This window comes from Malaclemys terrapin, chromosome 1 (assembly GCF_027887155.1).
Source record: "Malaclemys terrapin pileata isolate rMalTer1 chromosome 1, rMalTer1.hap1, whole genome shotgun sequence".
NCBI classification, from domain to species: Eukaryota; Metazoa; Chordata; order Testudines; family Emydidae; genus Malaclemys; species Malaclemys terrapin.
Window position 1 is genome coordinate 127,901,992 of NC_071505.1, and position 20,096 is coordinate 127,922,087.

Below are 20,096 nucleotides of genomic sequence, written 5' to 3' on the forward strand. Positions count from 1 at the left end.
ACAGTACAGACCCGTTTACGTGCGGATGTCGGGAGTCAAGCCGTCACGACCGTGTGTTAACGGACCGTGGATTAAGAGGGCCATGCTGAAATATCTTAAGATATCTATATACATCTAGGATTACAGACGTATTCACAGCGTCCCAAATACTGCAGGCCTATCTGTTAACGGCGCTTTGCAAGAATATAAATTCAAATGTGTAATCTAATAAAAACATTACTACTACTACGCAGGGGGGAAAGTAACTCAGGACACTTACTGGTACAGTGCGGGGGCAGCTCTGGCTCCCAGAAGGGGCAGGGTCTCGGGTAGAAGAGGCGGGGCAAGGGGTCAGCATTCCCCAGCCAGCCCGCCCTTCCAGGGCGCCTGGTCCACGCCGCTCGGGGTTCGCGTAGCGATTTAAAGGGCCCAGGGCAGCTGCTCCCTTAGCCCCCCCCCCGCCCGTCAGCGGATGAGGGGGGGCCAAAAGGGGCAGGGACCTTAAAGCGCTGCAGGATCCTTTGCCACGGCAGCGCTTTAACGTTGCTGCGCCCCTCCGCGCCCATCGGCGGCCCAGCACTGCTGCGGCAAAGGACCCTGCAGCGCTTTAAGGTCCCTACCAGCAAGGCCGCTGACCGGGAGGGGGGGGGGGGGAGACGACGACGGGGCAGCGCTTTAAGAACAGACCTTTGCCGCAGCGCTTTGAGGTTGCTGCCCCTTCCCCCCCAATCGGTAAAGACATACAACACGTTTCCGCTCCGCCCTTCCTGTCGATTTCTATGTCAGTGAGTTAGTGAGCACATCTGTAGCACTACATAGCAAGTTCCTGTACCGCACGTTAACAAGTCTCACGTGTTAAATAGGTAGCACTGGGAGGCATGGCGCTACCACGCATAAATGGGTCTGTACTGTATTATGTAGTGCTGTTTTAGCCATGTTGGTCCCAGGATACTGGAGAGACAAGATAGGTGAGGTAATACCTTTTATTGGACCAACTTCTGTTGATGCAAGAGATAACCTTTTGATTTTACACAGAGCTCTTCTTCAGGTTTGACTTCTGTCCTCTGTCTATTAGTATATTACTAAATTTATGTAGCCCTTTTCTCCCCAGGGGAATGACTCCACTAATCAAATCAATAAGATTTAAATCAATAAGATAAATAATTGATTTAAATCACTTGATTTTTAAACAAATCACTGATTTAAATCAGGATAAGGCTTTATAAAATTAATTTGAAAATGTGCAATTTTAAATTAAAACTTATAAATACTAGGTTGTGTATGTCGATGCCCCTACTGGTAGGATATCTTATATGAAATTTACTGCACTGCTAAAAACAAAACCACAAAAATTTTAACATTTAAGACCCTAATCTTGCAAACATTAATTAGTAGAGAAACCTTTAAAGTTATTCTGAGTATGGTAGAGTATGAACTTAAAGCAGAATAGGTATTTTGGAATAACTCTAATGTAAACCTGGCATACATATTCATTGGCAAGATCTGTCACCTCAGTGACAGCACCAAAATGACTGTTATAAAAAAGATACAATACAAAAAAAAAGAGTTCAGAAAACATTACCAATGGATAGCTGGCCACTTAACAAGATGAGACAATCCCAAGGAAACTAGTAAAAATCATAGTCCTCACTACCTTTTATGGCATACGATCTATAACGTATGTAGAGAGTGACACTGTAGTCAAACATAATTTGAGTCAATAAAGAGGAACACATGCCATAACTGGAGAAGTATCATATGCAAATTGGAGCATGAGAAAAATCAATCCCTTTCTTCAGAGGAGGTTTAAACTTAAGAGCTTCCCCCAACACATTACATCTAGAAATCAACCTACATTGTCATGAAAAACAGTATATTATTACTCTTTGTACTCTGTCACCCATTAATTGAAAAATCTTTACAATGTGAACTGATTACATAGTTTTACTTAAGAGTTTATTCACTAGCAATTATTTTAACTCTAGAGTTAGTTGAATTAAAAAAATACCCCTGAAATGTAAGACATTAGTCCAGGGGTCTCAAACTCAAATGACCACGAGGGCCGCATGAGGACTAGTGCATTGGCCCGAGGGCCACATCACTGACACCCACCCCTTGCTACCCCCGGCCCAGCCCTCACTCCACCCCTTCCATGAGGCCCTGCCCCTTCCCTGCCCCCATTCCAACCCCTTCCCCAAAGTCCTCACCCCAACTCTGCCCCCTCCCTGCCCCCAGGGGGTGCAGGAGGGGTGTGGGGTGTGATGGGGGCTCAGGGCAGGGAGTTGGGGTGCAGGTGGTGTGCAGCATATGGCAGGGGGCTCAGGGCAGGGAATTGGGGTGCAGGAGTGGTGAGGGGTGCAGCAGGGGGTTGGGGTTCAGGGTGCAGCAGGGGGCTCCAGACAAGGAGCTGGGGTGCGGGAGGGTGTAGGATGTGGCAGGGGGCTCTGGACAGGGAGCTGGGGTGCAGGAAGGGTACGGTGTGCGATTGGGGGCTCAGGGCAGGGAGTTGAGGTGCAGGAGGTGTGCAGCATATGGCAGGGGGCTCAGGGCAGGGAATTGGGGTGTGGGGTGCAGGAGGGGTGAGGGGTGCAGCAGGGGGTTGGGGTTCAGGGTGCAGCAGGGGGCTCCGGACAGGGGGCTGGGGTGCAGGAGGGGTGCGGGGTGTGATGGGGGCTCAGGGCAGGGAATTGAGGTGTGGGATGCAGCAGGGGGTCGACATGTAGGGTGCAGCAGGGGGCTCAGGGCAGGGAGTTGGGGTGCAGGGTGCGGCAGGGGGCTCAGGGCAGGGAGTTGGGGTGCGGGCTCCGGCCCGGTACCGCTTACCTAGAGCGGCTCCAGGGTGGCAGCACCACGCACCGTGGCCAGGGTAGGCTCCCTGCTTGCCTACCCTGGCCCCACTCCGCTCTGCTCCGCTCCAGGAAGCAACCGGAGTCCCCGGGGGGGACGGCGCCATGTGCTACTCTTGCTCCTCCAGGTACCTCCCCCCAAGCTCCCATTGGCCGCAGTTCCCCGTTCCCGGCCAATGGGAGCTGCAGGGGGCAGTGCCTGGAAGCGAGAGCACGGAGCCCTCTACTCCCCCCCACCCTCACCCCCCGCAGCCTGGGGCTGCAGGGACATAGTTCCAGCCGCTTCAGGGAGCAGTGCGGGGCTCACGGCATCATGGGGTAGGCAGAGGGGCGGGGGGGGGCGCACGGGCAGGGGGAGCTTGTTTGAGACCCCTGCATTAGTCAGAGCTTCCAGAGGACACAAAGTTCCTTTTCACCTCACAGTATACCTAGAAGCGAGAAAAGCTAGCTGGTTTTGGTAACACTTTTCTTGAGACTATATGACCAACTTTGTGGTGTTGATTTTTTTGTTATAAAACTAAATAAATTTTGTCTACACTGAAACATTTTTATACATTATCATCAACTGCACCGCTACTAAGAACAGCTTAAGTTTTAATGCAGGTCAGACAAAATACACAGTTCCAGAAAGGTAGATTGGGACTTGGTCAAATATAATTTTTTGAAACAGTATTGAAAACTCCCACTGATTTCAAATTACTAGAATATCCCTTTCCCCTCCCTCCAAACCACACATACAGTTTATTCCACTGCCAGAAAGATGAAAAATAACTGTCAAATAATAAATTGCAGCATGTGAAATGAAAACTAGGGCAATTGGGGGTAGGGGAGATTTGTTTTGAGAACTGTAGTTTAAAAACTCAAAAATCCTATTACAATTTAACTTCTATTAAATGGGGCACTGCCAAGAAGTCATGATGCAACAGCTAAATGCAATTTAATTGCTTTAACTGCACACAAACATTCAATTTAGTCCTTTTTTGCCTTTTTTTTTTAAATATATAAACACCTTTCACTACCTAATTCAGCTTGACCAGAAAGCCAGAATGGTCAATATCACTTTTCTGTTCCCAAGGTATTAACAAGAAGGTTCGCAACACTGCCAGAGAAATTTAAAAAAAAAAAAAAAAAAAAAAAGGTTTTGCTAAAATCAGAAACTTGTTATATGTGCCACTTTATATTAGATGGATTTATTAATGTTACGAAAAGGGTTATTATGCATTAACTGATTTTTTCATTAAGCCCTATGTAATTGCCAAGACATTTCTTTTTAAATTGCAAACATTTACAGATTATTTAATTTGGAGTGAGAAACAGCTGTGTATAAAAAGAGCCACAGGCTGGGATTCCAAGGCAAAGAGACTGCTTTGTTTTTCAAGTTCTAGATTTTACTGTTAGGCTGCTATTCTTGGTCCTCTTCGCTGCTGATTCCACACACCAGCTGATGGACACAAAGATAAAACTCCCAGACAGCACACTGGTACTTCTATCTATGCAGTAATACATTAATAAATGCTACTGAAACAGAAGATAGTTTTCATACTTTCTATATTCCCATCCCTGTGCTGATGCCACTCATCCTTAATGCTCACGAGAAGTTTTGACATATGATCAGTTTGCAAAAATGGCATCTCTCCAACAGATTTTAAAGAATAAAATTACTGCTAGCATTTTTCAGATTTTTAGACTGATCAATCTCTGCAAAATATTAAATAAATCACCATGAAACATGTCCTTTATTTCACAACTTACAACTTAGTTACTAGTATATCAATAAATCTCACCAGGAACAGTTTTATTGGAGAGTCAGAAGAGAGAATATTCCTTTATATTTAAAACTCAGTCTTTGAAAGGGTTCTTGTCTTGAACTTGTACTGACAAGAACTGTAGTAAGATTTGGAAATGTTTTCTTGCCTTTCAATTACGTGAAGATTTAAATTAAAAATGGAAAGATTGCGATCAGAGAATAAACTATTAATTAGGCCCTTAGGAGTCAGACTTTCGGAAAGGTTATGGAAAGCACTTCTGCCCATCTATAGTGGACTTGTCCTGATATTGCTTATTTTTGGTCTAATGGACCCCCGCAAAAAGTGTATCTTTGGCTCCTTCAATTTTTCTTTTTACAGTTCTACTCTCATGTAAACCTTGTGACAAATAATCTACGTACTCATCCAATTCTAGCCACCAAGAAAGTTATTGTGCATACTTGGACAATATGTATGCCTCTTGCAAAGCCCAAATTGCTTGCTAAAGTTTGGTTTCTATTACTTTGGACAAAATTTCCCTTCCATTGCAAAACAAATTGCTAAACTTGATTGCCACACAGACACTATCTTTGACTAGGTCAACAGAAACCACACTAACCTTGACAAGCCACAAAAGCTTCCTAATTCTGTTTTTATAAAAATTTCATTCCTGATGTTCTGCATATGAATTCTAACTATTTTTATAAAGAAAACACTAACGTGATGTAGTGCAACCAACTGCTGGCAAACCTATCCCAAACATATTTGCCTTATTTTTCCCCTTCTCTTTTTTGGGTGGACTTTATATTTTTATTTGCTTCCTTCAGTATTTTTATTGTTTTAGGGTTGCAGATAACTGGTGTATTAAATTTATATTTCAGTGTCAGAGTTTAAAAACTTTCAAAGCAATCAGTGGGCAGGAAGGAAAACTCCATCTTCTTTTTGCTGTTTACAACTGTGTCCATTTTTTTCGAAACCTGTTGATATATGCATGCGTGGAATGTGGAGAAAGTACTTTTATTATATCTTGTCCATAAGCCTCTCAAAATTATATGGGGAAAGAACTTTAAAAAAATTACAATTTAATCGATGAAGTTTAGTAATTAAATATGACAGCACATTTTACTATATAGATTCCTATACTTGCAAACCAAACTATGCCGTCAAATAAACTAAAAATGAGATTGCTTCTCTTTAAATTGTAGTATGGCTATAAGAACAAATTCAAAAACCAGCAACCAAAGCATCCAAAATTCTACCCAACAATACCCCCAAACATCTAAAATTGAGAAAGGTGCAGCAGAGACCCTTTCATAAAAGCACCCACTCTGTCAGTCTTCTTAATATTGCAGATACAGATCAACTTTCTTGCTCAGATAAAAAAATAAACACTTTTTCAAATTTGTAAGCTACTCTGCATAATAGACCCTATTCAATTTTTAAGAAAATGAATGTTGGGTTAAGTAGGCCACTAGCTTATTGCACCAGTCTTTCACTTCTGGAGACCATCAGGTTTTAGAAAGATCACCACAACGCAACCACGCATTTCGTGGACTCATCCTAAATTTCAGTGGACATTCATCTACATCACAAAACTACCATTGAATTTAGCATGCTTGATGGCCACCATTTAGGAGAGGCCCTCAAAAGGGAATAAACAGAGAGTACTGCAAGTCATGACTAAGGTCCACTACCAGACCTTGAGATGGGAGTTAAGAAGAAAGCTTATAGTATGCCTAGCTTTAGCCAGTTCTACTGCATCACTGTTTTTATTACAACAGAATTTCCCAACAGCACTAGGGTCAGATGTTTGCAATAAATGTATTTTCTAACTGAGTGCTGAAACCTCTCTCTCAACATTGTAATAAGTGAGAAAAACCAAAAATAATAATGTTACCACTATATTGTAACAAAAATGCTGAATAACTTTTTTTTTTGTCTTTGCTCAGACTACAGCAGCAATGCAGTATATTACAGCTCCATAGGCAGGTGTTGCCTTTACAAACAGACATCATCTGTTATCACATGTTAATCAGAACCAAATGAATTATCATCCTCTGCACTGCTACTAGAACAACAAGAATAGTTTCTTCTCACATATTTGCTTGCACATCTGATGTTTTTAAACAGAGACAGTTTGTTGTTTAGACAGCAAGCCACCTACACATACACAAAAATAATCAGCAATATTGCAGATTATTATTTTCACATCTCACAGTAAGTGCAAGAAAAACAAGACCACCATCTGGTATGCAAACTGGCTTAGGACAGTACCATATTTAAAGGTCACAGCATAACTGGGACTATTCAGATCTCTTTAATAAGCACGCTGAATTTCAATAATTAATGACCAAGACATGCCAAAGATTTAAAAAAAAAAAAAAAAAAAACAACCAAAGACTTACCCTCTTGCAGGATCTAAGGCTATTGCTCTGGGCTGATCCAATTCTTGCCAAAATAAAACTTTTCTCAAAGATCCGTCTAAATTGGAAACTTCAATCCGATTTGTTTCAGAATCCGTCCAGTATAGTTTCTCTCCCAGCCAATCGCATGCCAACCCGTCAGGTGACAAAAGCCCAGAAATGACCACATTCTGTACACTCCCAGTTTTGTTAAATTCTGTTCGCTTAATAGCTTCTTCGCTTACATCACTCCAGTATATCAACCCCCGGACAAACACAAAGTCCACTGCGGCTGCATCTTCCAAACCACCCACTACAACTGTAGCGTTCTCTTTCCCATTTGCAGCATCCACCAATCGCAGATCACGTCGGTTTGCATACAGCAGCAGCGGTGCAGCTTTAGGTGGGGGGGAAAAATGACATACATTAATGTAAGTCAGGCTATTACAATTTAAGGCATTAGTAGTTTCACAGACATGGTATAAAAGGGCTAATTCAATGACTCCAGAAAAGGCAGCCTTTGGAAGTTAACTAGATAATCCGAAGTCACAGTTTCAAATCTCAGCAAGATCCTCTCAGCTCTTTCAAAGGAGATAAATTACTAACATGCCGCTCACTATCCTACGGTGTGTGTAGTTCAGATAAGATGTTCAAAAAAGAAAACAGGTCTCAATACATTCATTGAAGATCACATGGACACCTTTTCCTAGGAGAGTAGTGTTCAAACAGTATCTGAAGGGGAAACTGAGGCCAGTGTGCTGTGCACCATTTGCTCACTTGCTGCTGCCCTCCAATCTAAAGTAGGCTCCTTTTTAACAGTGTTGCACGTACATGCTCTGAAGCAGCTTGGAATGAAAGACATTATATAAAATGTTAATTAGTACTAAAGCAAGGGGAAAAAGCAGAGCAACAAAAATTGTGTGAAGTCTTCTTTCAAACTGAGGCCCATCATGCCGTGTTTAGTTATCTGATCAAATGTCTTTTTTTTTTTGCATCCTAGTTTGCCTACCACATACTTGTTTCTGTACAGTCAGTATAACTTTCATATGTAACCCACGAATAAAACTACTGAAAGGCAGTAACCAAGAAAAGAGATGTTTTAAATGTAACATATCCATTTAATTATACTCAACCACCAGTATCACACAGCATCACGAACATTCTAGCAACATTTGTACTGAAATGGAAGTTAGTAAGAACAGGTTTTTAAAACAGAGAAACATCACAAACGAAATCCCCTTTTAAACTGCTATCACAAAATGCAACTAGCCTTCTCTATGGTTGCTCAGGTACTGATGTGATGAAGGCACATAAAATACCTAGCTAGACACCAAGGTTGGCCCTCTAAACATATTCATATACATGCCATTATAACACTGCTATCAACTTAACAAAAATCTGTAGACTTACCTATAGCTGTAAGTTCCCTCTACAAGCTAAAGAAACCTGTTAGGTCACCAGAGAGAGGCCTGCATTTATGGAGTCAAAATTTGCACATGGTTTGATGACGGCCATTGCGTCTGTATAGGTCTGCAGATTCTTACAAAGATAGCACTTTTGTTTCCAGAAAAGAGACAGTTCTTATATAAAAGGCTTACACTGAGACTAGAAATCCAAGTGCCTGTTAAATTGATCTACACTTTAAAATGTCACCTCAGAAGTTAAGCTTTCTCAAGACTATTCATTGCATTTGTACCATACCATGTCCTTCAGAAACTCATACGTGGAGGGGGGGGTTAAGGGGATAGACTGGAAAATAAATTGTTTATTCTGTGTCAGGAACTGTATTTAAGTGTTCCAAAAAAAAAATTAAATCAAATTTAAACTGTTAATTTTGTTTAGGTTCATTTTACAAATACTGCATAAAAATTTCCCTCACACCCAGTCATTTAGAGCTCCGCATAATATTGAATGTTTTTTTCTAACAAAGTCAGATTTCAAACTTAACATCTTTATCTACCCACATTATTGATTTACAGCAAAATATTTAGTGCAGGCATAGTACATCTATGTAAGTAGAGGAGGCATTTTTACAGAAAGAGAGGGGAATCCCATTTTAAGTAACAAATTTGTTACCTTATCTTTCTACCTTCCTTCCTCTCCCCCGCAAAAAAAAGTCTAAAAAAATTAATGATTTAAAAGAGGGTTTCCCAAACTTTAGATCTAAAGTTGTTTAGACAGGTCACAAGAAGTCACATACAAAAAAAGGGGGGGAGGGGGGGCCCACATTATCCAAAAACATTATTCAACACTCTGAAAATGATAAATGGGAATGAACAAAATAATTATGTGTTCCTGTATGATTACCATGCTACCGTAAACTGAGAAATTCAGCAAGTGGTACAGTGCAGTATATAAGTGCATACAGCAGAGTGACAGAACCGTTTCTAATAAGACAATATGCCCCGCGTTTGAATAAGGCAAATCCAGGCACAAACAAGTACAAGTTCCATTATTATGTACAACACGAAGTGAGAGTACCCAGGCACACAGCATGCACTGAATTGGAACACCAGGCATGTCAAGGGTAATCACGAAGGCACTGCTGAGTCTAACAGAACTGTATTGCATAGGTTGTTCATTCTTTGGGGGAGCTCAGTTCTGGCTGAGGAATGATTCTGAAAGATGTCCTTTTCGCAAAGTCATTCAAGTTATTTGAATTACACTTCAGAATGAAATCTGACTACAAGCATGACACACAGTTTTACATAGACTGATTCAAAACCACAACTTGTAGTGCATTCTGTAGGGCTGGCTGGTGAGAGTATTAAACCTTCCAAGTTGTTGTGACATTTAGAAACCAAGGCATCCATCAGCGAACAATAAATCTGAGGATTTTTTTTCCCTGAGAAAACTTGAAACTTTGAAGACGTCAACAAGACCTGATCACTCAAACTGGCAGCATCAATAGGAAATGCCCTTTAAGCATCTTATTGGGTACCCATTTGAATTAGATAGCAGTAGAAAGGGAAAACTTGCAAAAAAAATTCATCTTTCCCTGTGTAACTGACATGGGGTTTGTTTGGTTCTTTTAGGGACATAGGATCTGAAGAAGCTATCACACTGAAAAGCATGCCTTTAATAAAGCACAGAAGAGTGTTGTTTGAATAGAGACATGGCTGAAGATGTCCACGAGGAACTGCTTTCAGAACACAGAAATAGCAGCAACTACTTAGCAATTCAACTTGATGAGTCAGCCGGTGTATGTGCGTGCATGTATGCATGCTTTGATTATTTGCAAGTTACGTTTCTGATAGCTAAAGCAAGCGTTCAATATAACTAATGTGCAAAAACAATGTTTGTGATAGTACAGCCAGTTTTGCAATCTGCCTGTCTGGAGCCATTCAATGATTGGTAAGAATAATGGTCCGATCACATCAATGCAAATCATTACACCTACCGCCTTATGGCTTCCCTGTTTCCTACTCAAGCTTTTTGCCAGCAAGGAAGTTACTGAAAACCCACACCTAATCCTTCATGAAGCTGTAAAAGCAATGCATTTAATTAAAGGCCCGCCAATGAATTTGTGCTTCTGTACACTGCTCTGTGATGATATGGGTTTCCCTTACCATTAACTCCTCTTTCATACTGACATGAAGGGGGAAAATGCTTACAAGGTTTGAATCATGAACAAAACTGCAAGTTTCCCTCAATTTTTAGCAGAGGCTTTCAATGACTTATCCTGGCATGCTTAGCCTAAATGCTAAGGGTGGACACATTAGAAAACTTTACAGTTTGTCTTCACAAGTACAAAGTGGTTTCCTCTTCTTTCAGATTTTGAAGGACACTGTCAGGAGCTATAAATTCAGAAGTTAGCATGTACAACCCAGCTGTTCAGCTATTCTCCTAATGGCCCCCCAGAAGAGAAAGATGTCATTGACTTGACAGCATAGATTGGACCACTGCAAGACAAACAGAGGGACAAGACTGCAACTGACTTTTGCTGAAAGAGAAAATACAGAGCTTTCGTAACATCACATTGTCATCCCCACTTCTCTGCAACTCAGCATTTTATTCAATAGTAATGAAAAAAAGTATCAAATCATCCAATGATCCAAAGTTACTTCATTTCAGTATCCTTCCCAGTTAAAAGGTGCTGTGCACTAAGTTTGCCAGCTCATCCACCATACTGAATGGTGCGAATTTAAATGTTGGGCTTCTTTTGCTACTGAAATTCATTTTCACAGTATCACAATTCTTAATTTTTGTACAGTTACATATTTTCTGTGCAACACAGGAGAACCATCTTTGACCACTTGCTGAAGCACGGACCAGAGACTGGCATGTAGATTAACAAAACATTGCCAAAATAAAATGTACATTTTAAATGTACAAGTTTAAAATTAGCTTTCGGTAAATCAAAACTGTAAATTACCAATCCAAAGTTTACATTTCAATGCCTCAAAAGCATTAAATTTGCTATGGCGTTAACTTAGGGAACGGAGTTTCTACTCTAAATGAACAGATACAGGTTTTGGAAGTGGGAAGAGAGGAATCTAACAATTTAACAATTTTGATTACTAGCAGCTTTATTTTATTTTTTTTAAGTTATTGATCAACCAATGTAATGCAGGTCCAACTGTATTTCCAGTGCACACATACAAATCAGTTTACACATCATATGTGACAAAATATGTAAAAAATTAACAGATAAGCAATAATCATAAAAACAATTTTGTAAAACACGTAATTCACATCTGTCTCTTTTCAGATTATCACTACAGTTCAAACCCAGTTTTGAGAAGTTTTAAATATTACATCTATTTATAAGCTTTGCTGTTTTGCACGGTATACAGTATGATTATTAAGCCTTAGTTAAGTAGCTGCCTTATTATAACATCACTGATTTTCCACATGGACTGAATAAAGTGGATACAAGGCTTCTCAATTAAACTGTGTGCTATTTCTTTATTGAATGTGTTACTTTCTCCATTAATCCATTTTTGCATAAAAGGATTCTTGGATTTCCACAATGAACTAAGAATAATTGTGAGTACAGATTAATTTATTCATTGTTGTTCTATCTACACAGTGAAAGAAGAGAAGCTGAAATTCAGAATAATCATAAGTTTTTGCTACTTTTTACATGCAGTCAGTTTCCAGAATTTGGCCAACAACGGCCAGGATTACAGCAAATACATTACACTCCCTCTAAGTATTTTGAATCTTTGACAATTAAGCACAGCTGGGGAAAAAGTTTGTTTCTGGAAAGCAACCAAAGTATAAGTAAAGATAATAATATGAAGCAAATTCCCCCCCACCCACCCCCCCTTTTTTTTTTGGCAGCAGGCAATGAGGGGAAGAGGCTAAAGAGGAAAATTGTGTTTCCTTTTATTAATTAACATTTCTATTTGAATAATGGGAAAAATAGTTTGGCTAAGTGACAGAATTATTATTAGCAGAATTATTCATGTAGCTAGTTGATTAAGACTGTAGATTTCCCTTCTTTCCTCTCTCAGAGATTATTAATTTTCAAATTTGACACACAGTGCTTACACATGGCCCTCATAAACAGAATTAAAACGATATCATCATTTCTGTTACACTGATTTCATTGTAATACAGAGTAATTCTATTTGGGTAATATAACCCCATAACAAACAAAAAAATCTTTGCTGATGTAGCCATTTTCCATACCCACATATATAAAAAGCATTCATTATTAGTGCATCAGAAGCCACTGAATATTCTATCTTTAAAATAAAATAAAATAAAATAAAATAAAATAATAATAATAATAAACTATGTTAAAACTTTGGGGACTTATCCCAAAATTAATACAGTAAGTTTAACTAAAATAATGTTAATAACTAAACTACAGTTTAAATGGGATAATCCCAAATGCATATTATTAATCCAGTTGGGAAAAAAAATGATACAGTATTCACATTCTACCCTCAGATTTGTAGATTTGACTCCATTTCAAAGTTGCTTAGGGGTCCTGCAACTGACTTGAAATGCACAGGCTTATATTTTAAACAGTAGCTAATTAATCACCCTAAAAAGAAACAAACAACTTTAGTAAGCAAAACACACAAGGACATAATGGCAAGGAGAAAATAATTATTACAAGCTAATTTCTAATGCAAATACCACCATTTTAGTCAAACTGAGCTCTGCCCATTTGAAGCAAACAGCTAATCTTCTCACACTGTGAATTCCTTTCCATAAATATTTATAAACTACAAGAACATTTGGACAGTTAAATTAAGTCTTTATTAGTGTGTTAATTTGCCTGCCAAGTATAAATAGATTTTTCCTATTTAATTTTTAGGGCAGTCATCACCCAGCATTTATAGAATTGTAGATGCAATGTTTTCCCCTCCCAACACCTGGAAAATTGTGCTTTTACAGAACTATGCTGTATCTTTATTTACACTGGCAAATGATTATGCAACTCTGGTTAAACTGACCAATATGTGGAATAGGTTGTGTAAATACTGGTAGTTATTTAAGAGGAGAACAAATACTCTTCACCCATATCAACTATTAGTAATAACCAGGTAAAGAACAGAGACAATCCCAAAAGGGCTTGTTTACAGTTGGCTCAAAAGAATAATAAATAACCATCACATGCCACAACTGGACCATGCCACACTTGTACAAACCCTCATGTCCCACATACAACAGCCATCCAAGGTGCTTGCCTACACTGGCACTTTACAGCGCTGCAACTTTCTCGCTCAGGGGTGTGAAAAAACACCCCCCTGAGCGCAGCAAGTTTCAGCGCTGTAGAGTTCCAGTGTAGACAGTGCACCAGCGCTGGTTGTTGCGCCCCTCATGGAAGTGGGTTTTTTAGAGCGCTGGGAGAGCTATAGCAGCGCTTTAACAATGCCAGTGAAGAAGTGCCCTAAGTCAATGGCTGGGACAAGTGTCTTAGCTGGGCTTTAGATGAACAAGTGTAGTCTGCCTGATGTGAACAGGAAGCCATAGCATTCCTTCATTTCACAGTAAGCACCCTGCATCAGGCATCCATGGGGTAAACATCTGTGGTTACAGGAAATCCCTTACCTGTATTTTTACTTGCAGCAATAGCTTGGGTGACCACATAGCTAGTGTGAAAAATCAGGACGGGGTGGGGGTGTAATAGGCACCTATATAATGCAGAGCCCCGAATATCAGTTGTGTCCGTCCCTATAAAATCAGGACATCTGGTCATCCTAGCAATAGCTGGGTCTTAAAGCATGTCCCTGATGCGCTACCTCACAGAAACGGATGGTAGCATAGAATTTAGCAAGTTATCCGCAGTTTACAAGAGCAGTATTTGTGGACTCCTTCAAGCTGGCCCAAGGTCGATGAGGGCCCCCTGCTGGGACCGAGAACTACCAGTCTGTTCAGGTGCAGTACATCCCTGTACATGAAGGTATCAATTTGCCAAACTGGGAGTGGTCCTGTACAAGAAGGCCAGGGATAACAGCTGAATTTCTGGTGCCATTCCAAAATCATCTCTCCCATGTATGAGAAACTGGACTCTCTTGGAGAACAACTCACCAGCAAGCCAACCCACATAATTAACGTTTGCCAGGAAGCTAATGAGGATGAATATGCTGGGGACAAAGAGGACAGTGTTGAAGTCTGAAGACTGTCTGCCAGAGAAAAGGGATGGTGACAGATCAGGAGATGAGTGTCTATGTGTGTGTGTGTCTCTCTCTCTCATATGCACACAGAATGTGCTATGCACTACTTGACTTCAAAATCAACAAGTAAATATAGCAGTGAGTGCACTGAGGTGGATTGCTTGAAGTGGGCACATACGGGATGCAATATTACCAGAAGGGTGGAAATACTTGTCAAAAAGGGTGGAAATTCTCTGATTCCCAGAAGCACGTGAGTAGAACTCAAACACAGGAACCATTCCTGAGCTGCTATCTTCTAGTTGAAAAATTTGCACAACTGCAATAAAACCCCCAGCCCAACCTGCTATCCCTGCAGTCAGATTGTCACTTCCAGCTAAAACTTAACAAGTGAAGAGCAGAGATCACTTACTGGGATGTAGGAGAGGAGGGAAACCTGAAAATTATTAATGTCACTCTGAACAATATTTCTGTAAGATATTATGATTACAATAAGTTCTTCAGTTGAATAGTTTTACAGTAACAGGGGAATACAAGTACTGCATCACCTTCATGAACCACTGACAAAGTAAATTACAACTTTATTCCCCCCCCCAAAAAAATACCAGCAAACTCCAACATATTTGAACACACTTTGCCATAATGCTACTTTATCTTTGCTCCCAGTCACATTAAACTCTGCCACGGGTTCTATAATCACCTTCCTAATACTTTATTTAAAAAAATCTTTCAGTGATGATTTGATGAGGGTGAGGGATACAACTGTGGAAATTACTGTATTAATGATGGCATTTGCCAAAACTTAGATCATGCTGGTTTCAAAAAGCTCTCAGCTGAAATATGGCAATGACAAAGGCAAACCAAATGGAAAATATGGCATGAACAATGCCAGACTGATCTCTAAGGAATGATACAGAACCAATCAAAAATGGGCTATCTTTTGTACATACTGGATTGAGGGACGGGGGGAATGTATTGTGGTAACTTGGGGGACGATCCTCTACGGTCTGATCTCCAACACCGGGGCTCCGGGTCTCAAGAAACCCTTTATCTGAAGACTCCATGAAGCTCCCACTGGAACTCCTTTATGCTGCTATAAGACCCCACCTAGTTGTTTCAGAACATTACAGGGTATAGTATGCCTCTTCCCCGCCCCCCTCCCTCTGCTCCCAGCATGCTGTCTGAGCAGCACCCTTAGTCTCTACTAGCCCAAGAAGCCTGGAACCTGCTAGCCTTTCTAAATTAAAAACAAGAGTCTTTACACGATGGTACCACTGGACAATTTTTTTTTAAAACAAGTCTTTTGAGCACATTAGGAGTTTGTCAAAATACCAGTTACCCAACAGGCATTTCCATTCCTTCAAGAACTGATTCTAAATACAGGACAGCTAAACGTCTGTCCAACACAACATCATAATAAATTTCCATAAATATAATTTATAAGCTTCCTGGTCAATCAATTCTTGATGCACTCCTTGCATGAGCAGGGTTGAAAAAAAGAGTAACTCTCTTACTTATCAGTAAAAACAATGAGGAGTCCTTGTGGTACCTTAGAGACTAACGAATTTATTTGGGCATAAGCTTTCATGGGCTAGAACCCACTTCATCAGATGCAATTAGGAAGTTTTCCCCCAGAAGGGAAGAAGAGGCAAGTCATCTGTTCCTGCAGAATCTAACCTGTTCTTCTGTAAAAGAGAAGCTAAGTTTTAGAACTTATGACTGAGGTAACTTTGCAAATGTAAACCTGTGTGGTGTCATTTTCCTTAGTTAACAGACAGACCTATTGCCCACCGCTCCCAAGCAGCAGCAGAGCCTCTAACAAGATTCTGATCAGTTTCACTGCTACTATTAAAAATACTGTGGGCAATAGTGAAGCTGACATGAATCAGGTCAACCTCACTCCTCTGTGCCCTGGGGAAGGCTCCAAGCAGCAGCAACAGCAGGCATTGTTGATGTTCAGAAAAGAGGAAGCCCCAATCCCAAAAATAAACCAGAAGCTGGAGGAGGTGTACATTAGCAGTGACAGGTTCTGGGACAGGGATAGGGGTCTGCTCTCCCCCACGCCCTTCTAGCATCAGAATAGGTCGGAGGCCAACATGAAAGATGGGAGTCTTTTAGCAGGATCCAGGGACATCTTTGCCTTATGAATACCAGCTTGGGGGAGGCACCTACTAGCCAGAGGTTGATACATAATATGTGGGGCCTCTCCAGAGGCATGCCTAAATAATACTCTTAGAAGACAGAATGCTGCAAATTGACATAGCAAAATAAGAATATACTCCAGTTCCATTCCTGTGTCTAAAGGAGGGGCTTCAGTCTCCAGCACTGTCAGCTTGGCACCTTTCACAGCACCAAATTCATGAACCAAGAAGTAAACATATGCACAAAAAACTTCACCCTTACTCGTGTAAAAACATAGTCGTACTTCGGACAATATTCTGTGTGAGCAATGCTTGTCTTTGCCTCATTAAAGGGCTGCTGACACCTCCTAGAAATTGAACATATTCGCTTCAGAACCAATTCTGCTTCCATATCATGTACAGGCTTTATTACAAAAGACATGCATAAAAATACAATCTTTGTTTCTTCCAAGTTCTGCTGCTTATCCCTACCTGAAGTAACAGTTAACTGCGGTGGAAATTACTGTAATGTCACAGATAGAAGATTATGATTTCAGGTGGGAGAAAAACAGCAGGAGCAGATGAACTCTAAAGAAACAAAGATGTTGTTTTGTGAAAAATATACTCCGCAAAATATAAAGAGAAGAGAGAAAAAAAATGACAATCCAGAATGGTTTATAAACTGAATGTCTTTCAAAGTTTCCTACAAAGCATCGGCGGGTCTGTGAAGACTTGCAAAGAATATATAACTAAGAGCTGATTGATTTGGAAAAATGACAGTCATGGTGCCAATATCCCACTGACTTGTATACTCTTGCTCAAATTGCAACTTAAGGGGAAAAAAACAGAAGAATATCTCATTTAAGGCAACAATTACAGTGCTAGATGAATTTTTATTAAGGAAATGTATGGTTATTAAATAATAAAGTGTACTGCTCAAAATACATTATTTCTCCTCCTTGCCTGAAATACAGTTACTTAAAATTTAACTTTACAGCCACAAGTGGGGTATGAAATGTTACGTAGCCCATTTAAATAAGTATACTTACATTTTTCCAACAGGATGCAATATGGCAAACAGATGCATGGAAGGGGAGGGGGGAATCTTTCCTCTTCCAGAGCAGTGAGCAACTGGCTATCAAGCTCTTCCTCCAACCCAAATCCCCTTCCCCCAAGCTCCCATCAAAACAAATTAATGGTTGCAAGCCAATTTTTAAATCAGAATGTGATTGCTTTTTTCTGATGTATCAAAGAATGCCTTCCCTCGTTAACTATGGAAAAGGACAGTGATGTGATGGATATAAACACAGGTCTCTTCCCACCAAAAAAGAAGATTTTAAACAAGTAGAAATGGTTACTATATCAAATGTACAGCATACAAAATCTTCAGCTTTCTTTTTGTTCTCTGCAAGATAGGAAATTGAGGGGAGGGGGGAATTAAATGTTATACCTATCTCATAGAACTGGAAGGGACCTTGAAAGGTCATCAAGTCCAGCCCCCTGCCTTCACTAGCAGGACCAAGTACTGTCCCTGACAGTTTTATTTATTTTTTTGCCCCAGATCCCTAAATGGCCCCCCTCAAGGATTGAACTCATAACCCTGGGTTTAGCAAGCCTAGTGTGTTAAAAACACTGAATGCCATTTGGCAGTTCTTTATTTTCAATCCCTTATTTGAAAAATATATCAATATTCATTCAGTATATATTGGCCAAGTCTATCAACATCCTTTACAATCAGCCCTCTAAAACACAAACTTCTCTCAAGTCCCAGAATGGACCCAATACAGATCAGAAGAGTGTTATTCTTCTTGCCAAAACAACGAGGAGTCCCGGTGGCATCTTAAAGACTAACAGATTTATTTGGGCATAAGCTTTCGTGGGTAAAAACCTCACTTCTTCAGATGCATGGATTCTTTTTGCCAAGTGTGTACTTATTCTGGTGCATATAAAATCCAATGAAACGCCAGATTATTACATACACTTTTTTTCCAGTGAAGTGTACAGGACTTCAATTATCTCTAAACATGGATAGGCGCAGGGGGCGACCAAAACAAAAACAACAACAATCCAACCCACTCAGCCACCACGATGTTTTAATGCTTTGCTCCTTGAAACGCTGCCCAGAGTCTCCTCACCCCTCTGCCTCCCATCCTGGATTACGTGCAACGAGGACTGCAAACCCTGAGCGTTTGTCTCTTTTCTTTTTTCTTTTTTTTTTTAAGTTTGCAAAAACAAAAATATATAGATATTTTTAAGAGGACTCCTGATTACGCTGGATAAACAAAAATAACTCCAGCCACCCCCACACAAACATCACGAAGCCCAGAGAATATTTCCCCACCAGGTGATTTCCTCTGAAAGCGCCTCTGGGGGTGCACACGACCGTGCAATGCCCCCACCCGCCCCGGCCAGTGCAGGGCTTGCCCGCTGCGCTGCGGGAAGTTAGTTCGGGGCGCAAAGCTGGATACATGGCATTGCAAAGAGCGCTGCTGCCCCTTCCCCTGGGCCCCTCTCCCCCTCCCCGGCGGCCAGGCCTGGCCTCTCCCCCCACCGCGCGGAACATGGCCACGGGCAGCGACCCCCGCAACTTTCCCCCTTCCCCGCTCACCTCGCATCAGGGCGCAGAAACTGCAGAGAAGTAGGCTCCGGAGCACGGGCCCCATCTTCCGTCTCTGCTCGCTCACCGGCGGGGGGGCGGCGGCGGCGCTGGCGGGGGAGAGCAGCAGCAGCTCTGCTGCCAGTTCATACTTCCAGGCGGGGGGGGGGGAGCAGCTGCAGGTCCGTCCCCCCCGCTGTCTGGCTCTAGCAGGCGCCTGGCTCCTTTGCACCAGCCGCGCAAACGCTCCCCTCCATGCTGCTGCTGCTGCTGCCGCCTCCGTGCAAAGGCGGCTGCAATTCCCCCATCCAACTCCTCTGCCAGCCGCCTCCTCCCGTGCACAGCGGCGCAGGGATACACGCCCCCCCTTCCCTGCTCAGCAGCAGCAGCAGCCTCCTCCCCCTCCCCCAGACGGCTCCCTACGCCCCAATGCAGCGCCCTCCTCCGGTGCCTGCGCTCGCACAAAGCCCGCCGCGCCTCCCCGACAAAGGCGGGCGGGGCGAGCCCAAGCCGAGCCAGGCAACGCGGCGGCCGCGGAGGGAGGCAGCGCTTTGCACAGGCACCATCCCCAGAGAGGGGGAGGGACACTCCAGCCGCCACTATCGCATTCCAATGGGACTATTTTCCTTTCCCTCCTCCCTCTTTTTTGGGGAAGGGGGGGTGCGATGCGGTTGTGGATACAACACTGGACCTGGGAGCGCCGGACCTACTTTCAGCCACAGAGCAAGAGCAGCAGCACAAAGGAAACTTACAGCTGCTGCTCCTGCTTCAGGTGAAGGCAGCCTTGGCTCAGGCAGGCTACGTGCTTGCAGCTAGGGAGAAGCTGAGGGAGAC

General features: G+C 41.8%; 1 protein-coding gene across 2 annotated transcripts in view; it reads right to left on the bottom strand.

Moving 5' to 3' along the window:
* The window catches only part of LRP6 (LDL receptor related protein 6), a 197,294-nt gene extending 177,689 nt beyond the window's left edge, over positions 1-19,605 (bottom strand). The window contains exons 1-2 of one of the 2 annotated variants that reach the window (XM_054038639.1): positions 19,275-19,605; positions 6,976-7,369 (exon numbers count right to left, since the gene is read on the bottom strand). In XM_054038639.1, coding sequence (XP_053894614.1) covers positions 6,976-7,369; positions 19,275-19,329 — 449 coding nt within the window. In that variant the 5' untranslated portion in view covers positions 19,330-19,605. The remainder of the gene's footprint in view (positions 1-6,975; positions 7,370-19,274) is intronic. The other variant, XM_054038646.1, reaches the window with a different exon arrangement.
* Positions 19,606-20,096: the final 491 nt, after the last annotated feature.